The 22,933-nt window shown below is 37.9% G+C and overlaps 1 protein-coding gene across 1 annotated transcript in view; it reads right to left on the reverse strand.

The window, feature by feature from the left end:
* LOC126298241 (tolloid-like protein 1) overlaps positions 1 to 22,933 on the reverse strand; it is a 549,015-nt gene that overhangs the window by 43,096 nt on the left and 482,986 nt on the right. The window contains exons 14-15 of the mRNA XM_049989546.1: positions 20,453 to 20,706; positions 15,735 to 15,948 (exon numbers count right to left, since the gene is read on the reverse strand). Of these exons, the coding sequence (XP_049845503.1) occupies positions 15,735 to 15,948; positions 20,453 to 20,706 (468 nt within the window). The remainder of the gene's footprint in view (positions 1 to 15,734; positions 15,949 to 20,452; positions 20,707 to 22,933) is intronic.

Here is a 22,933-nt window from a genome sequence, read left to right on the forward strand (position 1 = left end):
CAGAACACAGAGACTCTAACTGCTGGTAAACGACCTGATCTGAAACAAGATGCACATTATCCAGAACAGAAAAACCAGAAATGTTGAAAGCATGTAGACTAAAAAGGTTTGTGGTGCTAGCATAATCCACTACTAAAACCATCAATGAATAAACCACAGATTTATACACAGTGGGGGGCCGTAAATTGCCCCAAAATTGTAGTATGCTGCTTGTTCCAGTTCATCAAACTGTGTCACTGGAGACAATTCTGAAGAACCCAAATCCACATACAAGGTGTGTTCCATACGTAATACGACCAATTTTTTTCTGATGCAACGGTACACCACAGTGTGTTGTAACTGGCTGGGCTAAGTGGAAGGGAGTGTTAGCTTCAAAATGCTCTTCGTCTCATTCAGCTGCAAACTGCCAGAGAATTAGGACTTGTGTTTCTGTCAACCCCATTTTGAGTTTATGTAACATGGCACAATGGATCATTCTGTAGAGCAATGGTTTGCTCTCAAATTTTGCACTAAACTCGGGAAGTCTGCCACCCAAACGTTTCCATTATTTCAGCATGCCTTTGGGAATGATTGCTTGTCCAAATAACAAGTTTTCTGATGGCACAAGTCGTTCATTAGGAGCCAAAAGGAGATCACCGATGAACCTCGCAGTGGACAGCCATCAACCGCACGAATCGACAAAAATGTGTGCACGATTGTTTGACTCTGACAGACAACTGAGCCTTCAATTGATAGCACAAACTCTAAACTTGTCAAAAACAACCGTTTTCTGCATTGTGACTGAAGATACGAACATGAGAAAGGTGTCTGCCAAACTTGTCCCAAAAGTGCTGACCGACGAACACAAGCATATACGAGCGCTTCGGTGCCTATAAATGTTGGAAATGTGTGAAAATGATCCTCATTATTTAAACTCAGTTATCACTGGTGATGAGTCATGGATTTTTGAGTATGACCCTGAGACAAAAAGGCAGAGTTCAGAGTGGCACATCCCATCGTCCCCCCGTCCCAAGAACGCATGCATGAGCAAGTCCAGAATCAAACCCATGCTCATTGTCTTCTTTGACGTCAGAGTCATTGTCCACCACAAATTTGTACCTACTGGGACTACAGTGAACTCAGCTTTCTACTTGGATGTGCTCAAAAGACTGTAAAGGAGGGTCTGGCACTGCCGAAGCGACATCAAGGACACGTGGGAAGTTCAACATGACAACGCGCTGTGTCACAGCGCCTTCATTGTCAACAACTTCCTGGCCAGGACCAGACCCTATTGGTTCCCTAGCCTCCCTACAGTCCTGACCTGGCTCCCATTGACGTTTTTTTTTGTTTCCTAGGTTAAAAGGAGTCATGAAAGGAAAACCTTGGGACACGATTGAAAGAATCCAGGTGAATGTTACATCAGCTCTAAAGGACATTCCGGAAAAGGCATTCCAGGATGCCTTCCAGGCATGGAAACACCACCTCCAGAGGTGTATCGATGCACGAGGGTGCTATTTTGAAAATTTTTTATTATTTGTACGAATATAGTCAATAAATGATTTTTTATGAATTTGGGCGCATTACTTATGGAACGCACCTTGTAAGTTTCGGAGTTCAGTCAAGTCAAGGCTGCATCCATGTCCACTTGTAAACTTAGTACTTTGACCATTACTTGCTCTTTGATAAACAGTTTTTTAAGGTTTTAAGCAGTGGAGACACACAAAGAATATCGATGTCCATGTCCACTGTAGGGGGCTGGGAACAGCACACAGATGCTATATGTCCTTTTCTTTTCTCCTACAGTTGTTGCAATTCACTCAGTGCTTAAGGTATGTGGCCTTGTCATATTGCATGAAACAGCGTGGACAAGATAAGAGTGCGGAGCACTGTTGTTGCTGTGATTGTTGTTTTGCATGTCACTGTCCAGTATGGTGTGAAGTCCGCATGTGTTTGGCTGCCATGTCATCCTCCTTCCTACAACTGAACAACATCTGATGACCAGGAAAATGAGTCACCATGGCAATGTCACACCAAGCAACAATCTGATCACCAGCGGCACAAGTTACCATGAAAGACTGAGCAATATCAAACACTTCACCCAAAGATGAACTCTTGCACTGTAGTGTGTGTTGACATCATCTCATTGTCAGGAGACAACCGAATGGTGGCATCATGGACAACAGAATCAGTATAGGAACCATCATAAGCATCAGTAACAAACTGAAATTTTGAGGGTGTGGAGTTTGGCTGTCCAAACTCAGATGGACTGGTGGGGCTGTTTATGGCCACGATAAAACTCTACACATGCTGCAATGACATCCATGCATTTACAGTGAAAATTTGACAACAACTTCCACATTTCATCCAATGAAAGTTGCACTGGTTCCTAGATTAGGGATAACTGGCACAACAACTGGTAGATACCAGGATAAATCCAAGAAAGGACCAAAGCCTTACACATGTTTCCATCAACAGCACCGGAAGGGAGGAAGAGTTGCTGAAGCTGCATCTCTTAAGCCTCCAGGTTTCTGACCACACCATCATAAGGAGGAAAGGATGGCATGTACGTAGACAGCATGGAAGACTGGATTGTCAATGTGACTGACAAGTTCATGATAGCAGCCATAAGATCCTGCTGCTACTTGAGGAAAGACTGAAGCACTGTCTCCACAGTCAGAAGAACCAAAGGAGCAACCAAATAGACTGGGAAGTGAACATCACACTTGTCACCAATTTTATTATACTCTAAGACACAGACATAGAAACAATTAAGGGACTGATACAAGCAGTTGCTCACAGTAAGTATGAACACAATATGAGGGCAAAAGCCTGCTGCACCATGCTTATAAAGAAGAGGACTCCACTAGATGGCACAACGGATGTCACACCAAGTGCACAAGTCATGTGGCACACAACAAGAAGCCACTGGTGGCTGGCCTGCACGTATTCATGGAATAATCTAAGTGTAGTGTACTCATGGCCTGGTGTCATGACACATATCCGCGTATTGTATACAGGGTTATAGCACAGCTTACAACTACAAATGCATAAATCACAATATATGAGTGTCTGTCATTTACAGATTAGAGCCTATTCGCAATGTTTATATCTTTTGGCAATTTACTTTGCATTTGTAAAAATGTTATATGTAAATTTCCAAAAACACAATTTCAATTCTGTGAAAGGAACATCAAGCATGAATAGTCATTAATATCCTTGAATACTCTTAGTATGCACTACTTATTAAATGTTTTCTCAACTTAAAGGATAGCTTGAACATCACAGTGCTTCAATAAGTGTGGTCCTATTGGAGGTGATATGCCCTAGACTTCTACATCCTTTTGAACTGTCTCACCCAACCAGTTAGAAGTAGATCTGAAGTTAAAGTAGACTCCAAATCATGGTGAAACTTAGCACTTTTACCTATACAAATCTTTGACACTTATGAAAGCCCCTACGACTGCATGGTAATTGAGCTTTCAACCTTTGGATTTGTGTTCTGACCATTACCCGCTTAGCAACCAAAGTGTGCCTTATACATAACACAGTAAGTAAGATGAAGGTGCTATTACTTGCCTCACAGCACTCATTGCATAAATAGTACTGGATAAAAACAATAAAAAATCATCCTCTTTGGGAATTCGGTTGCTACTACTGGATTACTGTGACATCCCCTCCTAACATTGGTTGTATTTTGTATCAGCACTAAGGCATACACAAAATTTTGATTATGTATTGACAGTTCATTCATACCAAGTTCATTCTGCTAAGTCTGAAGATGCTGAATATATTATCCAACAGCTCCTCAGTAATCACTGGGTTTGGTGAAGGTTAATAGCTCAGGATGCTTCACAGGAAACTATGAATTTACACAGTTCTTAATAGTTTCTTAGAAAATAACTTGTGCCTATTGACTATTGTGAGTAAAGGGAGTTCACTAATACTGTACATTCCACAGAATAAACCTGCTCCTGGGAGCAAATAAGAAGAAAAAGACAATGTCAGTATGAAGCACATATTTGCTTACTGTTTCAGAGACATGGAAATTATAGTGAAAACACTTTAAAATAGCTGAATAAAAATTTTACAACAGTGTAAACAAGTATATTTGACATCCAAGATTTATCACACTTCTATTCTTTGTGCCACTGATAAAGCATTAAAATTTTTTGAATAAATGGAATTCATTAAGAGTTTAAATATAATATTAATTGCAGAAAGGATCAGGTACCTTCCAACAAATAACCGGCTTCATGAGAGGAAGAACTATTCAAGATAAATAGGAGTACTCTTGCCAACAACATCCTGACTGAAATATGTATCATCAAACTAATCTCGTCACTTGCAATAACCATTTGAGTTACTAAAGGAAATTCATACAATTGTTAATTCATTCTCATTCATAAACTATTTGTGTTAAGATTTAATGTTTTGTCATGACAGAAGCTGTACTCTCCACTACCAGAGAAATCAGTTGTAAGGAGTCTTACTGCAGAAATTATACAAGAATTGGCCTGTAATGGTTTAATGAAATTGTAGAAAGTGCCACAATAGGAAACTCCAGACTGGAATATCAATAATGTGAGGAAAAGATAGTTGCTACTTACTGTAAAGATGACACGCTGAGTTACAATCACAATGGAAATACCCTTACACATTAGCGTTCGGCCATAGCCTTCTTCAGAAAAGGAAACACACACACACACATTCAATTACACAAGCAAGCACACCTAACACACACACATGACCTCCATCAGCAGCAGCTCAGACATGTGTGTTTCCTTTTCGGAAGAAGGTTTTGGCTGAAAGATAATTTGTAAGTGTCTTTTCATTGTGCTTGTCTGCAACTCAAGGTGTCATCTATATGGTGAGTAGCAGTCTATATTTTTCTTATATTGTTGAAAAAAAGCTAAACTAGACTATACAGGCTACAATCTTCAGACACACATCTCAAACATTAATGACAGACGCTTGGTGCAAAAATAGTAATCAGGGTTTGTAAATAGTATACATGACAGAACGTGTGAAATAGACTTATAGAATACTCTCTAGAAAAGGATGAATTAATAATACTAACAAAAAAGTGGTGTGTATAAAATGTGAAAGACCCAGTCATCGTTATTGAATATTGGATACTTAGTGTATGTGAAAAGGAGGTTGAAATCTGTGATACGAAAAGATACTAGAAACTTGGAGAGAATTCATGAAAATAATTCTCAATTGAAAATATCAGATTAAATTTGAACTGTCCTTGAAAAAGGAGAATAGTGTCTGCAGTAAGTTATTGCATTTTTCTGTGACACATAGGCACCTTGTGAGTGACAGATTACCAGCATGTTAATATAAAAGTGAAGCTTTTTCACCAATGGCACATAAATGACAATTGTGCCTGATTAAAACAATATAAAAGTTAGAGATATCAATAATAAAGTCACAACAGTTATCTTGCCAAGGTTACCTTGACATTTGCTGAACTCTGCATTAAATTACATTGGCAATTTTTTTCCAACCCATTATCAGTTGCAAATGGAAACCACAATAGAAATAAAAAATGTTTTATTTGCAACATTTACCTACAACTTATACCTACTTCTCTATATAGTCACCATTATGACTTAGACATTTGTCATAGCATGGTACCAACTTTCCTATACCCTCATCATAAAAGGTGGCCATCTGTTATTTCCACCCATTCGCTATGCTGCTCCACAACTCACAGTTCATGGCAAAATGGTATCATCATAACCAATTGCTCAAGTGAGCAAGGAAATGAAAATCAGAGGGAGTCAAATTACAGTTCTATAGAAACTACTTCCTAGTGAAAATGCTGCAGGAGTGTCATTGTTGCATCTGCAGTGTGTGACAAATCATTGTCTTCAAGAAGGAAATGCATGACAGTTAAATTATACAGACTGCATGGAATCAGAGGAAACCTCTCAGCAGGCACTTCACACTTGGAATTAGACACTACTGTTCTAAGCATCTTTAACTGCTCACTGTGCACTCAGAACTGAAAAGTGTGATATTACACAATAGACAGGCCTACTGGATACACTATGCATCATGTTTGTGGAAAGCTTCATTGTCTTGCACCTGTGGTTTTAACTTCATGACCAATCAAATCCTTGAAAAAAAAAAAATAGCTCTCATATCTTATGATGCAGGGAGTTCTTGATCTCTTCAGTAATTTTTGATACTGTGTCATCCAAGCCATCAACAAATACTTTATAAAGTAGTGTACTTTGGTTTGATCTACATACTAACAGTTGTTAATTTTTCTGTTGATCTGTTATCGTTTAACTTACATTGGCCAGGATATGTAATGTTGTATTACTGCTATTTTCATTTTTTTTTCAGTTTTACGACATAGAAGACAAGTAGATCAACTATTTTTTTTCAAGCACTACACCCTGTCAGGAGACAATTATGCCAACAATAGTACAATAAATAACAACATATATTAACAGCATGGAATAAACAGAGGTGTTAGTAAGTATGTTACTAAGAATCGATCAACATACTTAATGTCAAGAATAATGTAGCCAGGCAAACAGTAACAGAAGAATATTTAAATGTGTTAAGATAAAAATGAACATCTGATAGATCATGAAGACTTAACTGACATTTTAGAGAAAAATGTAAAAAACAAAAATCTTAAATACTTAAGCAGGCTAACAGTGTATTAGGATAAGGCAGGCATTAATACATTACAATAATTAGGGTGTAGAAGTGTAAGATGTTATTTCAAAACTGTATCAGGACAAACAGTTGCATAGCAGCCACACATAGAAAATACCTACTAAAACTGTATTATGATATATTCATCATTTAACTTTTTGTTATGTTAATCAATCTGTAACAGACAATATTGTTGTGGTACACACACACATCACTGTTGCATGAGAGTGAAATAAAAGACTCTGCCAGAGAGCTCTGTAAAGAAAAAAAAATAATGAATGCACTCAGTTAAACAGATGCTTGTGTAGAAATATTGATTTTTGTTCCCATTCTTAGTCTTATGTTTTAGATATCTAAGTGGAATTCTTTGGCAAAGACATTGTATCCCATGAAATCCTAATCTCAACACTGATAATCAATTGTCTGTATTCCCCTAGTATATTAAACTACATGGCCAGAAAGTGATATAATGTTCCACTACATCAAAGGTTTTGTAGCTGTTTAAAAAGTTGTAAGCAGTGTGCAATACATTAGCAACTAGCAGAAAAGGTGTGAAGTAAACACAAGCATTAAAATTCACTAGTCATTATAACAGTGAGCTCTTAAATGCAGATGTCACCAGGAAACTATAAGAAATTTATCAAAACTTATCATTTGAGATGTGCCTTTAACTGTATCTTTTCTTTTTTGCACTGAACTATAAATAATTCTGTATTGAAACAACACCAAATATAAACCTGTTAGTGTTATGATTGAGTGTACTTCTGGTTCTGTTTCAGTTTATCTGTCTGATCCTTAAGCACTGTATTTTTTAAATTTTCTCATGACCATTCTCATTTCTTCTTGTAAGAAGTATAGCTAACAGACTAACAGACAGTTTCTTTTCACCTAAATCAACTGTAATAGTTTCTGACTGTTCACATTTCTTGGAGAACTTATTTTTATTACAGACTTATGAGTACTTGAAAAAAGTCATGATTATCATCTCAGCAGATGAAGCAGTATTCACGACTTTTTCTAATACTTAAAAGCTGTAGGGAATCACCTTCTGAAAATATATTGGGCCTTGTAAATAATTCCTATGGCCACTAAAATTAGCTCTATGTCATGCCCATAGGACTAGATTCAAATCTTGGGAATTAAAGTAAGATGCTATTTCAAAGCTTTGTTACAAGAAGTTCATCATTATTTGCAACTTGAGAACAGTTGTAAATCTAAATTTATTTCACATTATGTGTCAGAAGACAGGCAGTAAGAGAAATAGTAAGTAAACAGTTTAAATATTGTAGGCAAGTTCTTACAGAATATAAATACTTTAGGATTAAAGGAGACCACTCACAGAAAAGCAGAAGCATTGTGTTGTCAATAAGTGCACAAAAAGACTGAAAATCTGCTAGCTTTGAGAGGTATCCTTTGATGAGCCAGAGTAAAATATCACTGCTTCATAACCCAAGACATTTAGATCCTTTCCTCCACCACCATCTTCTCTGAACTATGAAAATGGAAGTTATCCTTATAACACATCCTCCACTCCAGTAATTGCCCTGGCCTCAATATCAGGCAACCCACTGTCCCCACTCCCTCCACACAGTGTGTGTGTGTGTGTGTGTGTGTGTGTGTGTGTGTGTGTGTTTGTCTTTCTTTTACTGTCACTCATCAAGGGAAAACTCCAAAAGCTAGCTGTATGCCTATCGACAACTCAATGCTTCTGCTTTTTAATGAGTGGTCTCTTTTAATCCTAAAGGTAGCAAATAGTTTACAACAAATGATACAGACTGCAGCTGTAGTCTGGTTATTGGTATTGCTGATCAATACTTCAGAGTTAATTAATTTGATTTCTAGTGATAACCCTATTTTTTTCTTGTAGAAAGGCCTGGAGTCGACTTAATTCAGCCTCATGAGGCCAGCTGCAAAGCTGTAGTAATTAGTTATTGATAACATTATACATAATATGTTTAAGTGCAATCAAGTGAAAAGGCTTTAGCAAGACTGTGAAGCACACAATATCATTGCTCTTAGCACATGATTACTAACTACAATATACAATATCAGTTAAACATGTCAATACCATCTAAACAGCATCATGATGTAATTTTATGTGCTGTTGCACATTTATGAAGTAACATCTTTTGGTCACTGAATATCATTACGAAACTCAACAAAGTTATCATTTCAAGAATATATTACAATTCCACCACAAATTATTTCACCCGTTTCATTACATTGTTAATGTCATCCAGCAGCAATTATGATTCTAGGAGATTTCAAGCTGTATTTTGTATTTAATATGCTTTATAATTTTTTGAGTATCATTTCTCTACACAGTAACAATAAGGATAATGCACAGATGTCCTATGCTGGTACAGTCAAAAGCTTAAAACTTTCAACAGCTAGTGAAACCAACTTGTCTTAGTTATTTGTTTACATATGGTGAATATGGCTGAAGAAGCTTATAGTTTTACTACAGAAAATTAGTTGATTTTGTAAGAGACAGTAGAATAGTCACTTCCAAAGTTGTATAGCTACACATTTTGCCATATTTATGCCAGTTGTATGATACAGGAACCTGCTGCTTATAGGTTTTGCAGTGGTTGATCATGTATACTTCATGACCATAACCAGCAATGACTAAGAAAAATATGTGATCAATCAGCATGCCAAATTGGATATTATGACAGGCACAGACTGTTTCTTAATGATGGTGAGAGGATTTGTGGTGGACCCATATGTCTGTGATGTATGTTTTGTGGTGTGCTATGGTTGAACTGATCTTCTCATATTGGTCTTTCAGTAGAAACCTCTACAGAGCTGTATTAGATGCTATTTTATCACTTCAAATAGTTTGAGGTTATCTAAAATGATACAGCATTCTGTATGACAACCTACCAAAAAATAGCAAAAATGACTATTCTTTATCAAGTAGTTGTTTTTAAAATAAATAGCATGATTACTGGTCCAGAAGCTATAGATTGGTATACAAGTATATAATCTGTTTCAAGGAGAGCATAGTCAACAATATGGTTTTCACTGGTAACAAACCTGTGGGTTACAATACAATTAAAAGCTTGTAAAGAGATATAATTTTGAAGAATGAAACAAACCTTCAAGCTTTACAAAATTTGAACTCCTTGCCCTGTACAATTCTGCTGATATTAGTGAAAACTCATAAAAGTTCTAAGGGAGCACTAAATGCATGCAAAAAATGTTAGGGCAACATAGGCTAAGATGGGACTTGATCTCATATGGTAAAATGTGTGTACTCGCCTGTTTTATAAACTCATAATAAACTCACTTTTGATCCCTTCAATTCTCATAGAAAGTGTGTACTATAGGTGAAGATGTGATGATACATTCACTGGATTTATAAGAAAGTGAACAATAGGTATCAGCCATAACATGGAAAACAGTTTGGGGGGGCTTATACCATTTTAGAGCCTATGTGGTTGGAACTTTCTTTACAGAAAACATTTCTTCAAAAAGAAAAATTTTGTCCCTCTAACTTCCATGGTGCAAAGATTCTATTGAGTATACAAAAGGGTCACTAAAGCCAACTGTCTGTACCCACTATATCATACACTATCACACCTACTGTGACCATTCCAGGGCCAAGTGTCACTCACCAGAAAATGTAACGAATTCCAAATCTTTACATGACAGAGTTCATTTTTTAAATCATTCTGATGTGAAACATACTTGGTGTAAGGTTGTAGAAGCCTTCCAGTAACAAATGTCTCCACACACACAAAAGTTTTTTTTTTTTTTCCCCAAGCAAAACTTGGTTGCATAAGTGGTCTGTATGGTTCCTATACTATACTTACACCAAGGAGCCAAAACATGAAGACCAACTGCTAAATAGTTTTTTAGTCCACCTTTACAGTGCAATACAGCATGATGACAGGTGGTATGTATTTCATAGCTCTTTGGTAGGTTTCTGGGGGTATATGACACCATGTGTCTATAAGGTTCATCTGAAAAGTTCCGAGCCTGAGAGTGACAATGACAGTTTATGCTTTCAAAGAAGATTTATTTTTATCTCCTACAAAGTTCCCATCTACAGCCATGATGGCTTCTTGATTAGATGAAAAGTGCTGACCAGCAAGGAATTTCTTCAGTTTTGAGAATAGGTGGAAGTTTGAGGAAGCCAAATCTGGGGAATAGGGCAGATGTTCCTGTACTTCATAATGTAAATCCCTCAATTTCCCCACTGCCAAGACACTTTTGTGGGCACGTGCTTTTTCGTGATAGAATGCATTTTTTTCTGCTTTGAGCAGTGTTTGTTTTCACAAATACTTGTGTTCAGTTTTGTAAGAAGTTGGGAGTAGTATTCTGTAGTTATGGTTTTATCTTTTTCAAGATACTAAATCAACAAAATTTCTTTCACACCCCAAAACACTGTTGATATTATCTTTCCAGCCAATGGCACCATCCTCACCTTCTTCGGAGCTGAAGAAGTTGCTTCTGTCTACTGTGTAGACTGATGGTGGATTCAGGTGTGTAATGGAAAATCCTAGTTTCATCCACTGTCATGTATTGATGAAAAAATTCACCAAGCTCGTTTCAGAAACTGTTGTGTGATTGTGTTTGTGATCCACAGTGAGCACACATTGCATTCATCTTGCTCAAAGCTTTGTTATGCTCAGTTCCTCATGCAAGATGTGACCAATATATTTGTTCGATATCCCTAGACCATTAGCAATTCCCCTCATCTTTATATGCCAATCTTCCAAAATCATATTATACACTTTATGTTGCACTTTTTGCATATCCAATGTGTTGATCATCTTGGATGCTTTCATGTTGAAACCTGACCATCTATTGCTTTACCGTGGAAACTAAAGGTATAGAGCTGCCATACACATTTACAAGTAACAAATGAATATCAGTCAGTGTTAAACCTTCTTTTAAGAAGAATATAATCACTGCATGACACTCAATCGTTTTCCATTTTCAACACCTCATTCACCACAACTGCTTCAAACAACTGCCTACAGTCAACTGCTGCCTGGAATGATTTCAAGTTTTATGTGGTATCTACTAACATGTGTACCAATATAAGGGGGAAAAGAACACACGGGTAGTGCTGCATTCTCTGTGTGAAGACAATAACTTTTCTGAAACCATCATATGTACAGGTCATGCAATGCTCATAAATTATTGGCCAGTGTTTTGTGGATGCTGAGGTGACACCCAGTAGCATCATGTAAGTGCTCCATTCGGTTCAGATCAGACAAATTTGGTGACCAAGACATGAATGTGAATTCACTATCATGCTCCTCACATCACTGTAATATGATTCTAGCCTTGTGACATACACAATTATCTTGCTGGAAATGCCATTGCCATCAGAGAATACATCAAGCATTGGGAGATGCAGGAGATCTGCTATGATGTTCGCACAGTCCACAGCTGTCATTATGCTTCCAGTTACTATCACAGGTTTTATGGAAGCCTACATGTTTGTCCCAAATAGCATAATTCTGCCCCCACCGGCCTGCATCCCTGGCACTGGACATGTTTCAAGCAGTCATTATGTTTGATGATGATGTATCCTGATATGACCAGTGACCTAGTGTAATGAGAAACATGATTCATCCAAACAGTGAGTACATATCCACTGATCCACAGTCCAATCTTCATAATTCCATCCCAACTGCAATTGTAATTGATGATCTTATTGGGTTAACATGCTCCATGCTTAACAATGTGTGCAAAACAGTGAGCTCTGAAAAATTTGTGCCTGCATCAACACTGTGCTCTGTCATCAGGTCTGCTTTACAACATAGACAAGTATCCAACCTCTTCATTCTGTAATGAGGCATGTACATTTATCACTTTGACATTTATTCATTGTTTCAACTTTCACAAATCATTTTCCATTGATGCTCACAACAGTAGCATGTGAATAGTTTTCTCATTTTCAAGATTCTTATTTTCAGGTGCTGGGCCATAACAATCTGTGCTTTGTCAAAGCCCCTTATGTTAGTGGACTTCCTCATTTGTGGCCCATATCACTGCTACAATGACTCTCCATTCTTCATCTTTGCTCTGTGTTACTTTCCTTACTGCGTCACATGTCCACAACACATTCATTCTTATGGTAGCCAGATGTTACACTCAATTTCAAGACTGAGTATCATCACTAGACAGCCTTTTTGCTCCACCTGCTGGCCATTTCATGATCAATAGTTATTGTCTAAATCGCAAGGTAATGGTAATATGAAAAAATTAGTTTGGCTGAGAAGTAAGAGCAAATATGTTTAGTAGCTGTACTAATATTTCAGTGTTATGCTAACAGTCCATCAGTGCCTTGACACCCACTTCATCAATGGGACCATCAAATATTGGGATCTAGTACCAGATCATGGAATCATTGAGTTCCCTTCAAGATGTCTTTGTGGAGCAAGTGAACAGCAATGTCATGCCATGACCATCAAGTTCCACACTTGTCAGTTATATAGCCACATCTCATTTTTGCAACTCGCAGATATTTAAAATGAAAAGCATAGTGGCACATACTAGACAGTTAACAGGTCAAAATAGTAGGCTACTACACTATTTGTCTGATGGAGTTCTGATATGCATATTCAGTATGAATTTCTCAATATTTTTCTCTTTGAGATATGGATACTTGTTTAGAATAGGGAAAGGGATGCATTTGATTGTAGATATGAGAACAGTCATTGCACTGGCATTCCATCATCAGTGTCAATAAAAATTTTGATGTCCTTGTGAGGTATAGTACTTCAGATAAATATTATTTTGAGCATTAATTGGTCTGCAGTCAGTTGTGTCAGGCACTCTGTCACACCTAGGTTGGTCCACAAAACCACCCAAGATTAATCACATAGAAAATGTCAAGAACTATATGGAACATCAGGTGAAACCTAACAATCAACATCCTCACAATCTGGTAGCTGTAAGGGATCTAATCATTGATGAGTGTCTTCAGCTAGATACAGCATACTTGAAAATAATTGTGGACCTTCATGCTTGCTAAATTGAGGTAATTGTCAAGGCTAAAGGTCGTTGTGTGACTAGAGCCTTCCATGAGGTAGACCATTTGCCGTGTGAAAGCCCTTCGATACGACGCCACTATGGAGACTTGCACATCAATGGGGGTGCAATGATGATGATGATGATGATGATGATGATGATGATGATGATGAGTGGTGAAACTCTCTGACCTAGCCGGGAATTGAACCTGAGCCCTTAGGATTGACATTCTGTCATGCTCACCACTCAGATACTGGTGGTGGACAAGGCTAAAGGTGATATTACATGATATTAGCATGATGTCTCCTGGGAGTGACTAATTTTTTTTGTAGAGTGTGCTTATTGTGGTGTTGTACCTACTTACACAAATAGCTTTACTTCTGTTTTTACTGTTAACATGCTGTTTGCATGTTTGTATGGTTTAGTACATTTCACTTTCTGTTTTTGTCCATTTGTTACCAATGGAAAGTAACTGCTCCACATATGGTATGGTGGATATGATTTTCTACTGTGATTTAGCAAATGAAAGTAAAATAAGGAAGGAAGATTGGAGTTCAATGTCCTCTCAATATCGAGGCCTTAGAGAAGGAGCACCAGCTGAGATTACGAAAGGATGGGGAAGGAAATCAACCACAATCTTTTCATATCAATCTCCCCAGAGTAATTCAGGACAATCATGGAAAACCTAAATCTAGATAGCTGGATAGAGATATGAACTATTTTACTAAGGAATCTGACTCATGTGTTAACCCCTGCATTGCCTCACTTGGTCTAAAGGAACTAGTCTCGCCTCACATGGTCTAATGAAAGTAGTCAATGAGACCATCTCCTCTACACTGAAAGTGCAGAGAACCATCTGATAACTGTTTGGTTGACTTTTCCAGTGTCTTAAGGATACAGTTTATCTAGCATATCAGGAGGTAAATATTGGAAAGCATCTCTCCATCCACACACCTCAGATAGAGGATGGTTTGCTACATTCAGTGAATGGAAATCCTGGAAGCAGTATCCAATGATTAGCAGCAGCAGAAGGTCAGAGTCATCATTCCTTCTGGGTAGAACTTAATGAAGAATTACTGTATCCATACCACCATGGCAAATTGAAGTTCCATTAATGGCCACTGAAAAAGTGTGGTGCAGGTGCACTTTCAAACTTAATATTTTATTTACTGACAAGGTGTGATTCACAAGAGATAATATTATGTATTTTTATACTCCCAATTTAGTTGCAGAAAGAGGGTATCAATAACACCATTTCTCAATCGACAGGTGCACATGTGTTGTTGCTGGTATATCAATAGGACCATACATACTACTGAAGATATTAAATGAAACTCATTACTAAGGATTTTCCATTATCTTATTTCCTACCTTACTAGAGGCTATGACATGTCACAAAAGACTATACATATGGTTCACACATAATGGTGCACCAGAACATATCCAAGAACATCTTATGACCACGTTACAGGAGCACTGGGTCGCTCAAGGAGGCCCCTTACCTTGGACCCCACATTCTGCACACCTCAATCATCTAGACTGTTGGTTATGGAGACTTGAAGAAATTGTTCCATGCCTCTTTAGTCAATAATGTGCAGATATTACAAAACTTTCTCTTCTTTGCATTCAGCAGATACAACAACTACAACAGAGTCAACCTCAATGGTGCATGATCTGTAATTCCATAATGGAGGAAAATGCATTGCCTTGTGTAGAAGTAACATTGAGCAACTCCTATGAACAAGCACCATGAATAGACATCATATTATACCTTACCTATGAACAAGTTTCAGATCTAAGAATGTATGCATTTCTGGACCCAGTTGTACTGTTTGTTTTGTTTTGATAAGTATTAATGGATCTGAAAATATCTAAAAAATTTTAACATCCATATACATGATTCTGTTCTGACATATGCTTCATCGTTTTTTCACTGTGTAGGAATATGAACATTCTATCTGAATAGATCTTAAAATATAGTTTCGTGAATGTGTACATGTGTCACATTAAATTGTCATTTCACTCTCAGTTTATTAAAGTATATCACAATAAATATATCTAGAGAAAAGTGAAATGTCTAGTACCTGTAGTATGCCTTGCAAGGAAACCTCTACGCTGAACTGAAGCATCTGACTTGAAAACCATTAGCATCTCATTGCCTGTTGCCAGCAATGGGTGAGGAGCCTTGGAGCCACAGAAACGTCCTAATGTGTGAGCATCAGGAGAATCACCATCGTACAGGACTACATGATCATATGCACATTCTTGATGTGGTTCCATCTCAAATTCAACAAAAGTCTGAAACAGAATGAATTCACTGTAAACATACAAGACAACAACAGCATGTTGAAATATTTGCATGTTCAGTGCGTATGTGTAGTATACAAGGTGAAGAATTGACTGTAAAGAATACACACAAGATAACAACAACACGTTGAAATACTTTAATGTTTAGTACACAAGGTGAAGAAACAGTATTGATCTATCTCAAAAGGAATCAGAAACATTCAGCTCATGGCAGGATCATGAACAGGAAATGTACTGAAGTTTACGAAAATAATGGACCAAGCACTGGATAGATTTGCACTCAGCAGAACAATTCATGATAAGAAGAACCATTCTTCTTACACGTCTCTATAAAGAAACTTTTAAATGGGAAATGTCTATTGCACAATACATGTAAAATAAAGCTTTGGATAATAGATAGAAATATGTTAATTGAAACACATTTGACTGTCAAAAGGGCAATTCCTGAAACTCTCAATGACTACTGCAGCAAAATCTGACAGAATAATATCTTACAAAATCCAAATAAGTTCTCATCATATGTACATATTATCAATTGCATCAATGTTTGTACCCAACAGTCATTGATGACTCATGAACTCAAATAGAATATAGCAAAGTAAGAGCAGAAATATTCCTTTACAAAGGAAAATCCAGAATTGCTGCTCCAATGTGAGACATTAAACAGTGCAAATGTGAATGGTACAGATATTAGTGACAATGAAGTTGAGATATAGTTGAAGTCATGTAATGTAAACAAAGCTCCAGGCTTGATGGAACCCCATAACAGATTCTATATAGAAATTTCTGTTGAGGCAACTCCTCTTTTACATACACCCTTTGAACAAAAAACTGTACCCAATAATCAAAAGAAAGCACAAGTCACATCAGTCTGAAAGATGGATAGCTCAATTGATCCACAATTTTACTATCCAATGTCTTTGATATTCATCTGTGTAGCAGATGCTTTTGGTAATTGCATAATGAATTTAAATAAAGTTAATTTCTCCACCACATGACAGAGTGACATTAATGTGAAATTTATAGAACAATCAATGTCATAAATATGAGGACAAAATCCAATATAGCACCTAATAACATGTTGCTAATTTTCTGGCTGCATTAGATGTGTTTCTGAATAAGCCTGTTAATCTCCTTTGAGTAGCAGAAGGTATGCACTGAAATATTGTCTCAGAAGATATGTTGAAATCCATTCAACACATGTCATTTTTCTTGGGTTTAATTACTACAAATCCTGCTCACAATTAGTCTAATGATATGTGAAATGTCATTTGAAGAGAAGATACACCCAATTTTCTTTAAAAATATATGTAAATATATAACTACACACAGATTACTTACAGGTGTTTAATTAATTACACACTTCTAGAAGTCCTCTATGGTACACAACGAGAAATCAAGGATAAGCATTTTTAATCAGGATTTGAAAACAAATCTGTTTGTTAGACATCTGATTTCTATGAGGATATTATCAGAATATTCTATAGCTATGTATTTCAATCCTCTTTTCGCTGAATTTAGCTTCAGTAGAGGCCTGTGGAGATTACCTTATTTCACTTGCTAAATAGTTATACTAATCACAAACCTAAACTGATTATGTACTACAAAAATTCTGTAGCTAACGTTATTAGCTGCTGAAACAGATAACAACAAGGTGTACATGAGAGAACCCTACAAATATTTCTAGTTACGTTCTACAGCACAGTCAATATTTTGTGCCTAAGATGAGTTACACAAAATTACCTGGAGGGCATCACTGAATGAAACTGTTTAAAATACTCATATTTTTAATTGCATAACATAGAAGTAAATAAGTCAATACTATCTGCATGTAACACTGGCATTTGTTTTGGTGCAATTACAACTTCATGTGAGAGAGAACATGGAAAAACGTTCTTTATGATGTCACTAAAGATCACAGGCAAATCCACTTACTTAAAAATGTAAAGAAGAGAAAAAATAGAAATTAATGCATTATTTCTGCAAGCTGCACTAATGAGAACAAAAAGAAAATTAATAAACAGATCAAAATCAAAGGAAGGAAAAAGATTACAAGAGCTCACAAAAAATAAAACCCAAAAACCTCTCAGACTAACGGGGACTAGAAGGGAGTGTATGAAAAACTAATAAGAGGAACCAAATCCAGTGACTACCAAAAGGATATTCCAACTTCAAATAATATCCTTAAGACTGTTGGTCACAAATAAATATACACTCCTGGAAATTGAAATAAGAACACCGTGAATTCATTGTCCCAGGAAGGGGAAACTTTATTGACACATTCCTGGGGTCAGATACATCACATGATCACACTGACAGAACCACAGGCACATAGACACAGGCAACAGAGCAGGCACAATGTCGGCACTAGTACAGTGTATATCCACCTTTCGCAGCAATGCAGGCTGCTATTCTCCCATGGAGACGATCGTAGAGATGCTGGATGTAGTCCTGTGGAACGGCTTGCCATGCCATTTCCACCTGGCGCCTCAGTTGGACCAGCGTTCGTGCTGGACGTGCAGACCGCGTGAGACGACGCTTCATCCAGTCCCAAACATGCTCAATGGGGGACAGATCCGGAGATCTTGCTGGCCAGGGAAGTTGACTTACACCTTCTAGAGCACGTTGGGTGGCACGGGATACATGCGGACGTGCATTGTCCTGTTGGAACAGCAAGTTCCCTTGCCGGTCTAGGAATGGTAGAACGATGGGTTCGATGACAGTTTGGATGTACCGTGCACTATTCAGTGTCCCCTCGACGATCACCAGAGGTATACGGCCAGTGTAGGAGATCGCTCCCCACACCATGATGCCGGGTGTTGGCCCTGTGTGCCTCGGTCGTATGCAGTCCTGATTGTGGCGCTCACCTGCACGGCCCCAAACACTCATACGACCATCATTGGCACCAAGTTAGAAGCGACTCTCATCGCTGAAGACGACATGTCTCCATTCGTCCCTCCATTCATGCCTGTCGCGACACCACCGGAGGCAGGCTGCACGATGTTGGGACGTGAGCAGAAGACGGCCTAACGGTGTGCGGGACCGTAGCCCAGCTTCATGGAGACGGTTGCGAATGGTCCTCGCCGATACCCCAGGAGCAACAGTGTCCCTAATTTGCTGGGAAGTGGCGGTGCGGTCCCCTACGGCACTGCGTAGGATCCTACGGTCTTGGCGTGCATCTGTGCGTCGCTGCGGTCCGGTCCCAGGTCGACGGGCACGTGCACCTTCCGCCGACCACTGGCGACAACATCGATGTACTGTGGAGACCTCACGCCCCATGTGTTGAGCAATTCGGCGGTACATCCACCCAGCCTCCCACATGCCCACTATACGCCCTCTCTCAAAGTCTGTCGACTGCACATACGGTTCACGTCCACGCTGTCGCGGCATGCTACCAGTGTTAAAGACTGCGATGGAGCTCCGTATGCCACGGCAAACTGGCTGACACTAACGGCGGTGGTGCTCAAATGCTGCACAGCTAGCGCCATTCGATGGCCAACACCACAGTTCCTGGTGTGTCCGCTGTGCCGTGCGTGTGATCATTGCTTGTACAGCCCTCTCGCAGTGTCCGGAGCAAGTATGGTGGGTCTGACACACCGGTGTCAATGTGTTCTTTTTTCCATTTCCAGGAGTGTAAATACAAAAACTTGAAAGAAATAGAGAGGGAGGATCTGAGGGATTCATCTAAAGTAGGCACTGTATGTTTCCAAATGGGGTTATTGTGAAATGATGGTCAGTCTGCTAAAAGAGGGCTCACCAAAAGTATACAAATATGTATAGCATCTTCAGTATGACAGACTACTTATTCTCCCCTCTTCCTCACAACATTTAGGTCCCTGTCACTTCTGTTTCTTAATTAACTATACTTCCTATTTAACCTTACCCAACCCATCTCGTCCCCCCTCCCCGTCGCATCCTCCTTACCCCCCCCCCCCCCTCCCGCCCTCTCAATGAAGAAATTATTAGTTCAAAAAACTAGGATAGTCCATATACTTTTATATATGACTACTGGCAGTACTAACATTTGGCCCAATGGGAAATACTGGCCAGCAATTCTGTCTCATAGTTTTATAGAGTACCTATTTTATTATATCTTATTGAGTAAATAAGAGTTTTTAAAAGAGATACCCAAATCCCCATACATACTGAGGTTCCAAATAATATAACTGTAAGACTAGTTAAAAGCTTTTTCTCATTTTCTGATGAGCTATCTAACTGTTTTGAAAAGCTCACACACAAAATGACTGAGTGACATGCAACATATTATTCAAATTGTAATCTAGTTAGTACTATACCTGATGTACACAAAACAGTTGAGGTTGTGATAAGACATTTCTAACATGTGAAATGACAGCTATTATATTGTTTACTGTATGAAATACTGACATGTATTGTTTGATATTCAAAAATTTGATACATGGGGAGAAACATTCAGAACAATTGACTTATATGTTATGTTTACAAGATGTGACATGACCATTTTTGTGATACTAACCAATTTTATACGATGACCTGGTGTTGTTGTAAAATGCCAGACACATTCCTTTCTACTAGGATAGTAATCTGGATAATTGGGACTGGAAATTGTTCCTGATGGTACAGTAATTTCAAATTTACAGCCACCTTCTTTACAGTCATGACCATTGTCATGTAGTGTGAATCCATTATGACAAGAACAGGTGTATGAACCAATAGTGTTTCTGCATTCATGTTGACATCCACCATTGTTTGTGGCACACTCATCAATATCTGAGAAACACATTTGTAGAAGAAAGTATAGTTTCACAGCAATACATTATCATTGTAAATGGTGACATAAAACTTGAGACAGAGAATTACTGTGGTTAAATGGCCTATTGAACTTTTACATAATCAAAGAAATGATCTCAAATGAAAAGAGAGTTACATGATAAAGATGATTTTCAAGTTAATATATTAGTATTCAAAGAAAAATACACACTGTTCAACTTCTATTATTTATTTGTCATTCACCTTTTATAATACCAGAACAGTGGAAGGTGTCAAAAGACACTTTTCCATATTATTTCTGTAATTACAAATTCAGTTTTACTATGTTTTCATTGAACTTCTTGATTTTTTACCATTTCTTCTATTTTTTACAATAGTGCACCGTAATTTTCAAATATGATTTCATGGACATTTCCTGAAGTACATATAGAACAGTGAAAGGGTCAGTTGATCTCCATCATAAATAATCTTTAGAATACTGATGTACTGGTGTTCTTGGAATTACAAAGATATGCTCTAAAACAATAAAATAAATTTTAAAAAAATAAACAAAACACGAAGGAATTATCTGAGTAGGGCAGAAAAAGGTAGGTGTCATGTACATGTAGAGACAAACAAATGACTATAATTTTAAAAAGATGATTTATTCCAGAGAAAAATCTTCACAAAATGAGCAAGTAAGTAATGCACTGGACATCTCTGCTCATTATGCAAGCAATTATTCAACTTAGTTGTCCTCCTGCAAGATATCATGCCACATTTGATGCAAATGGTGTGTCAGATCATCAGAATCCCAATCTTGTTGCAGGACCTTGCCTATAAACTCAAAATGTTCTCAAGTGGAGAGATGTATCCAGCAACCTTGCTGGTCAAGGTAGTGTTTGGCAAATGTGAAGATGGGCAATCGAAACTCTCACTATTTGTGGGTAGGCATTATCTTGCTGAGGTGTAACCACAGAGTGGCATGCCATAAGGTATAACAAAACAGGGCATAGAATATTGATGACATACCACTGTGCTGTAAGGGTACTGGAGATGACAACCAAAGCAGTCCTGTTACAAAATAAAATGGCACTTAAGATCATCACTCCTTGTTGTCAGTTCATATGGCAAGTGACAGTCAGATTCATTTCCCTTGGCTGTTCATGTTGTCCCCAGACACATCTGGACCCCGCACTGAAAACAATTCTACTCCAGCAAATGTTATTCTAGGTCAAAGGTGCCCAACACCACTGCAGATGGGCTTGTTAGTCTACAGAGGTGAATGGAAGTTGGTGCAGGAAGCTGTATTAGCTCAGTCCCCTTTCTATGAGCTGCCTTTTTATGGCCCTTGTGGTCACTGAAGGAGCAGTTGCACACCGTGTAATGATGAATATGGTTTCTCTGGATGCATCTCTGATGACTGCTCATTCCTCACAATCTGTCATCTCTCAGGGTCAAATGTTTCCTTCTTGGTGCTATGTTTGGCCATGGTTCACCCATTCCTGCCAATATCATCAAGTAGTGGCATCACTCATATTCAAAAGTTTAGTAATTCGTTGATTACTCCAACCAGTTTCTTTGAGCCCAACTACACACCCTCTTTCAAATGCTGACATCAGCATATATCAATCACTTGCCCAGCTGTGAGCCATAGTTACTGTTCAGTTGAGTAGATGGAATGAAATTTGTAAAGAACTTAGGCCCTGGTATCAACGTGTCCCCTGTTTATTACTCTTGCCAGCTGCATGGTGAAATTGCACTGCAGCACTGCAGCATCACACATTCATACACTGGCTACCAAAGCTTACAGTTACACATCTTCTATCAATAACTGTACGAATGTCAATTTGTGACCAATTTGTACAACTCCTTCGTGGTGCACTTTTTTTTTTTTTTTTTTTTTTTTTTTTTTTTTTTTTTTTTTTTTTTTTTTTTTTTTTTGCTTAGAGTGTATTTGCATTATATTTGTTTTCAGTCAACAGTGAGTGCCTTCACTGGTGATGTACACATTGTTTGAAAGGTTTCCATGGTGAATATTTTAATGTAACTTTTCAGTCATAGTTTGGGTTTCTATGTTGTTACTTACCTGATCAGTGAGTGTTTATTTATTTATTTATAGCCTGTTACTGGCATTTTCCGTTATTTTGCTTTAGTGTGTTCTTACTAGAGAAGTAATATCATATATTCTGGAGAACTCAGATACTGAATCAGAAAGTGGCTTATCAAATTCAGATGGAGATTTTCT

This window comes from Schistocerca gregaria, chromosome X (genome assembly GCF_023897955.1).
Source record: "Schistocerca gregaria isolate iqSchGreg1 chromosome X, iqSchGreg1.2, whole genome shotgun sequence".
Taxonomy (NCBI): domain Eukaryota; kingdom Metazoa; phylum Arthropoda; class Insecta; order Orthoptera; family Acrididae; genus Schistocerca; species Schistocerca gregaria.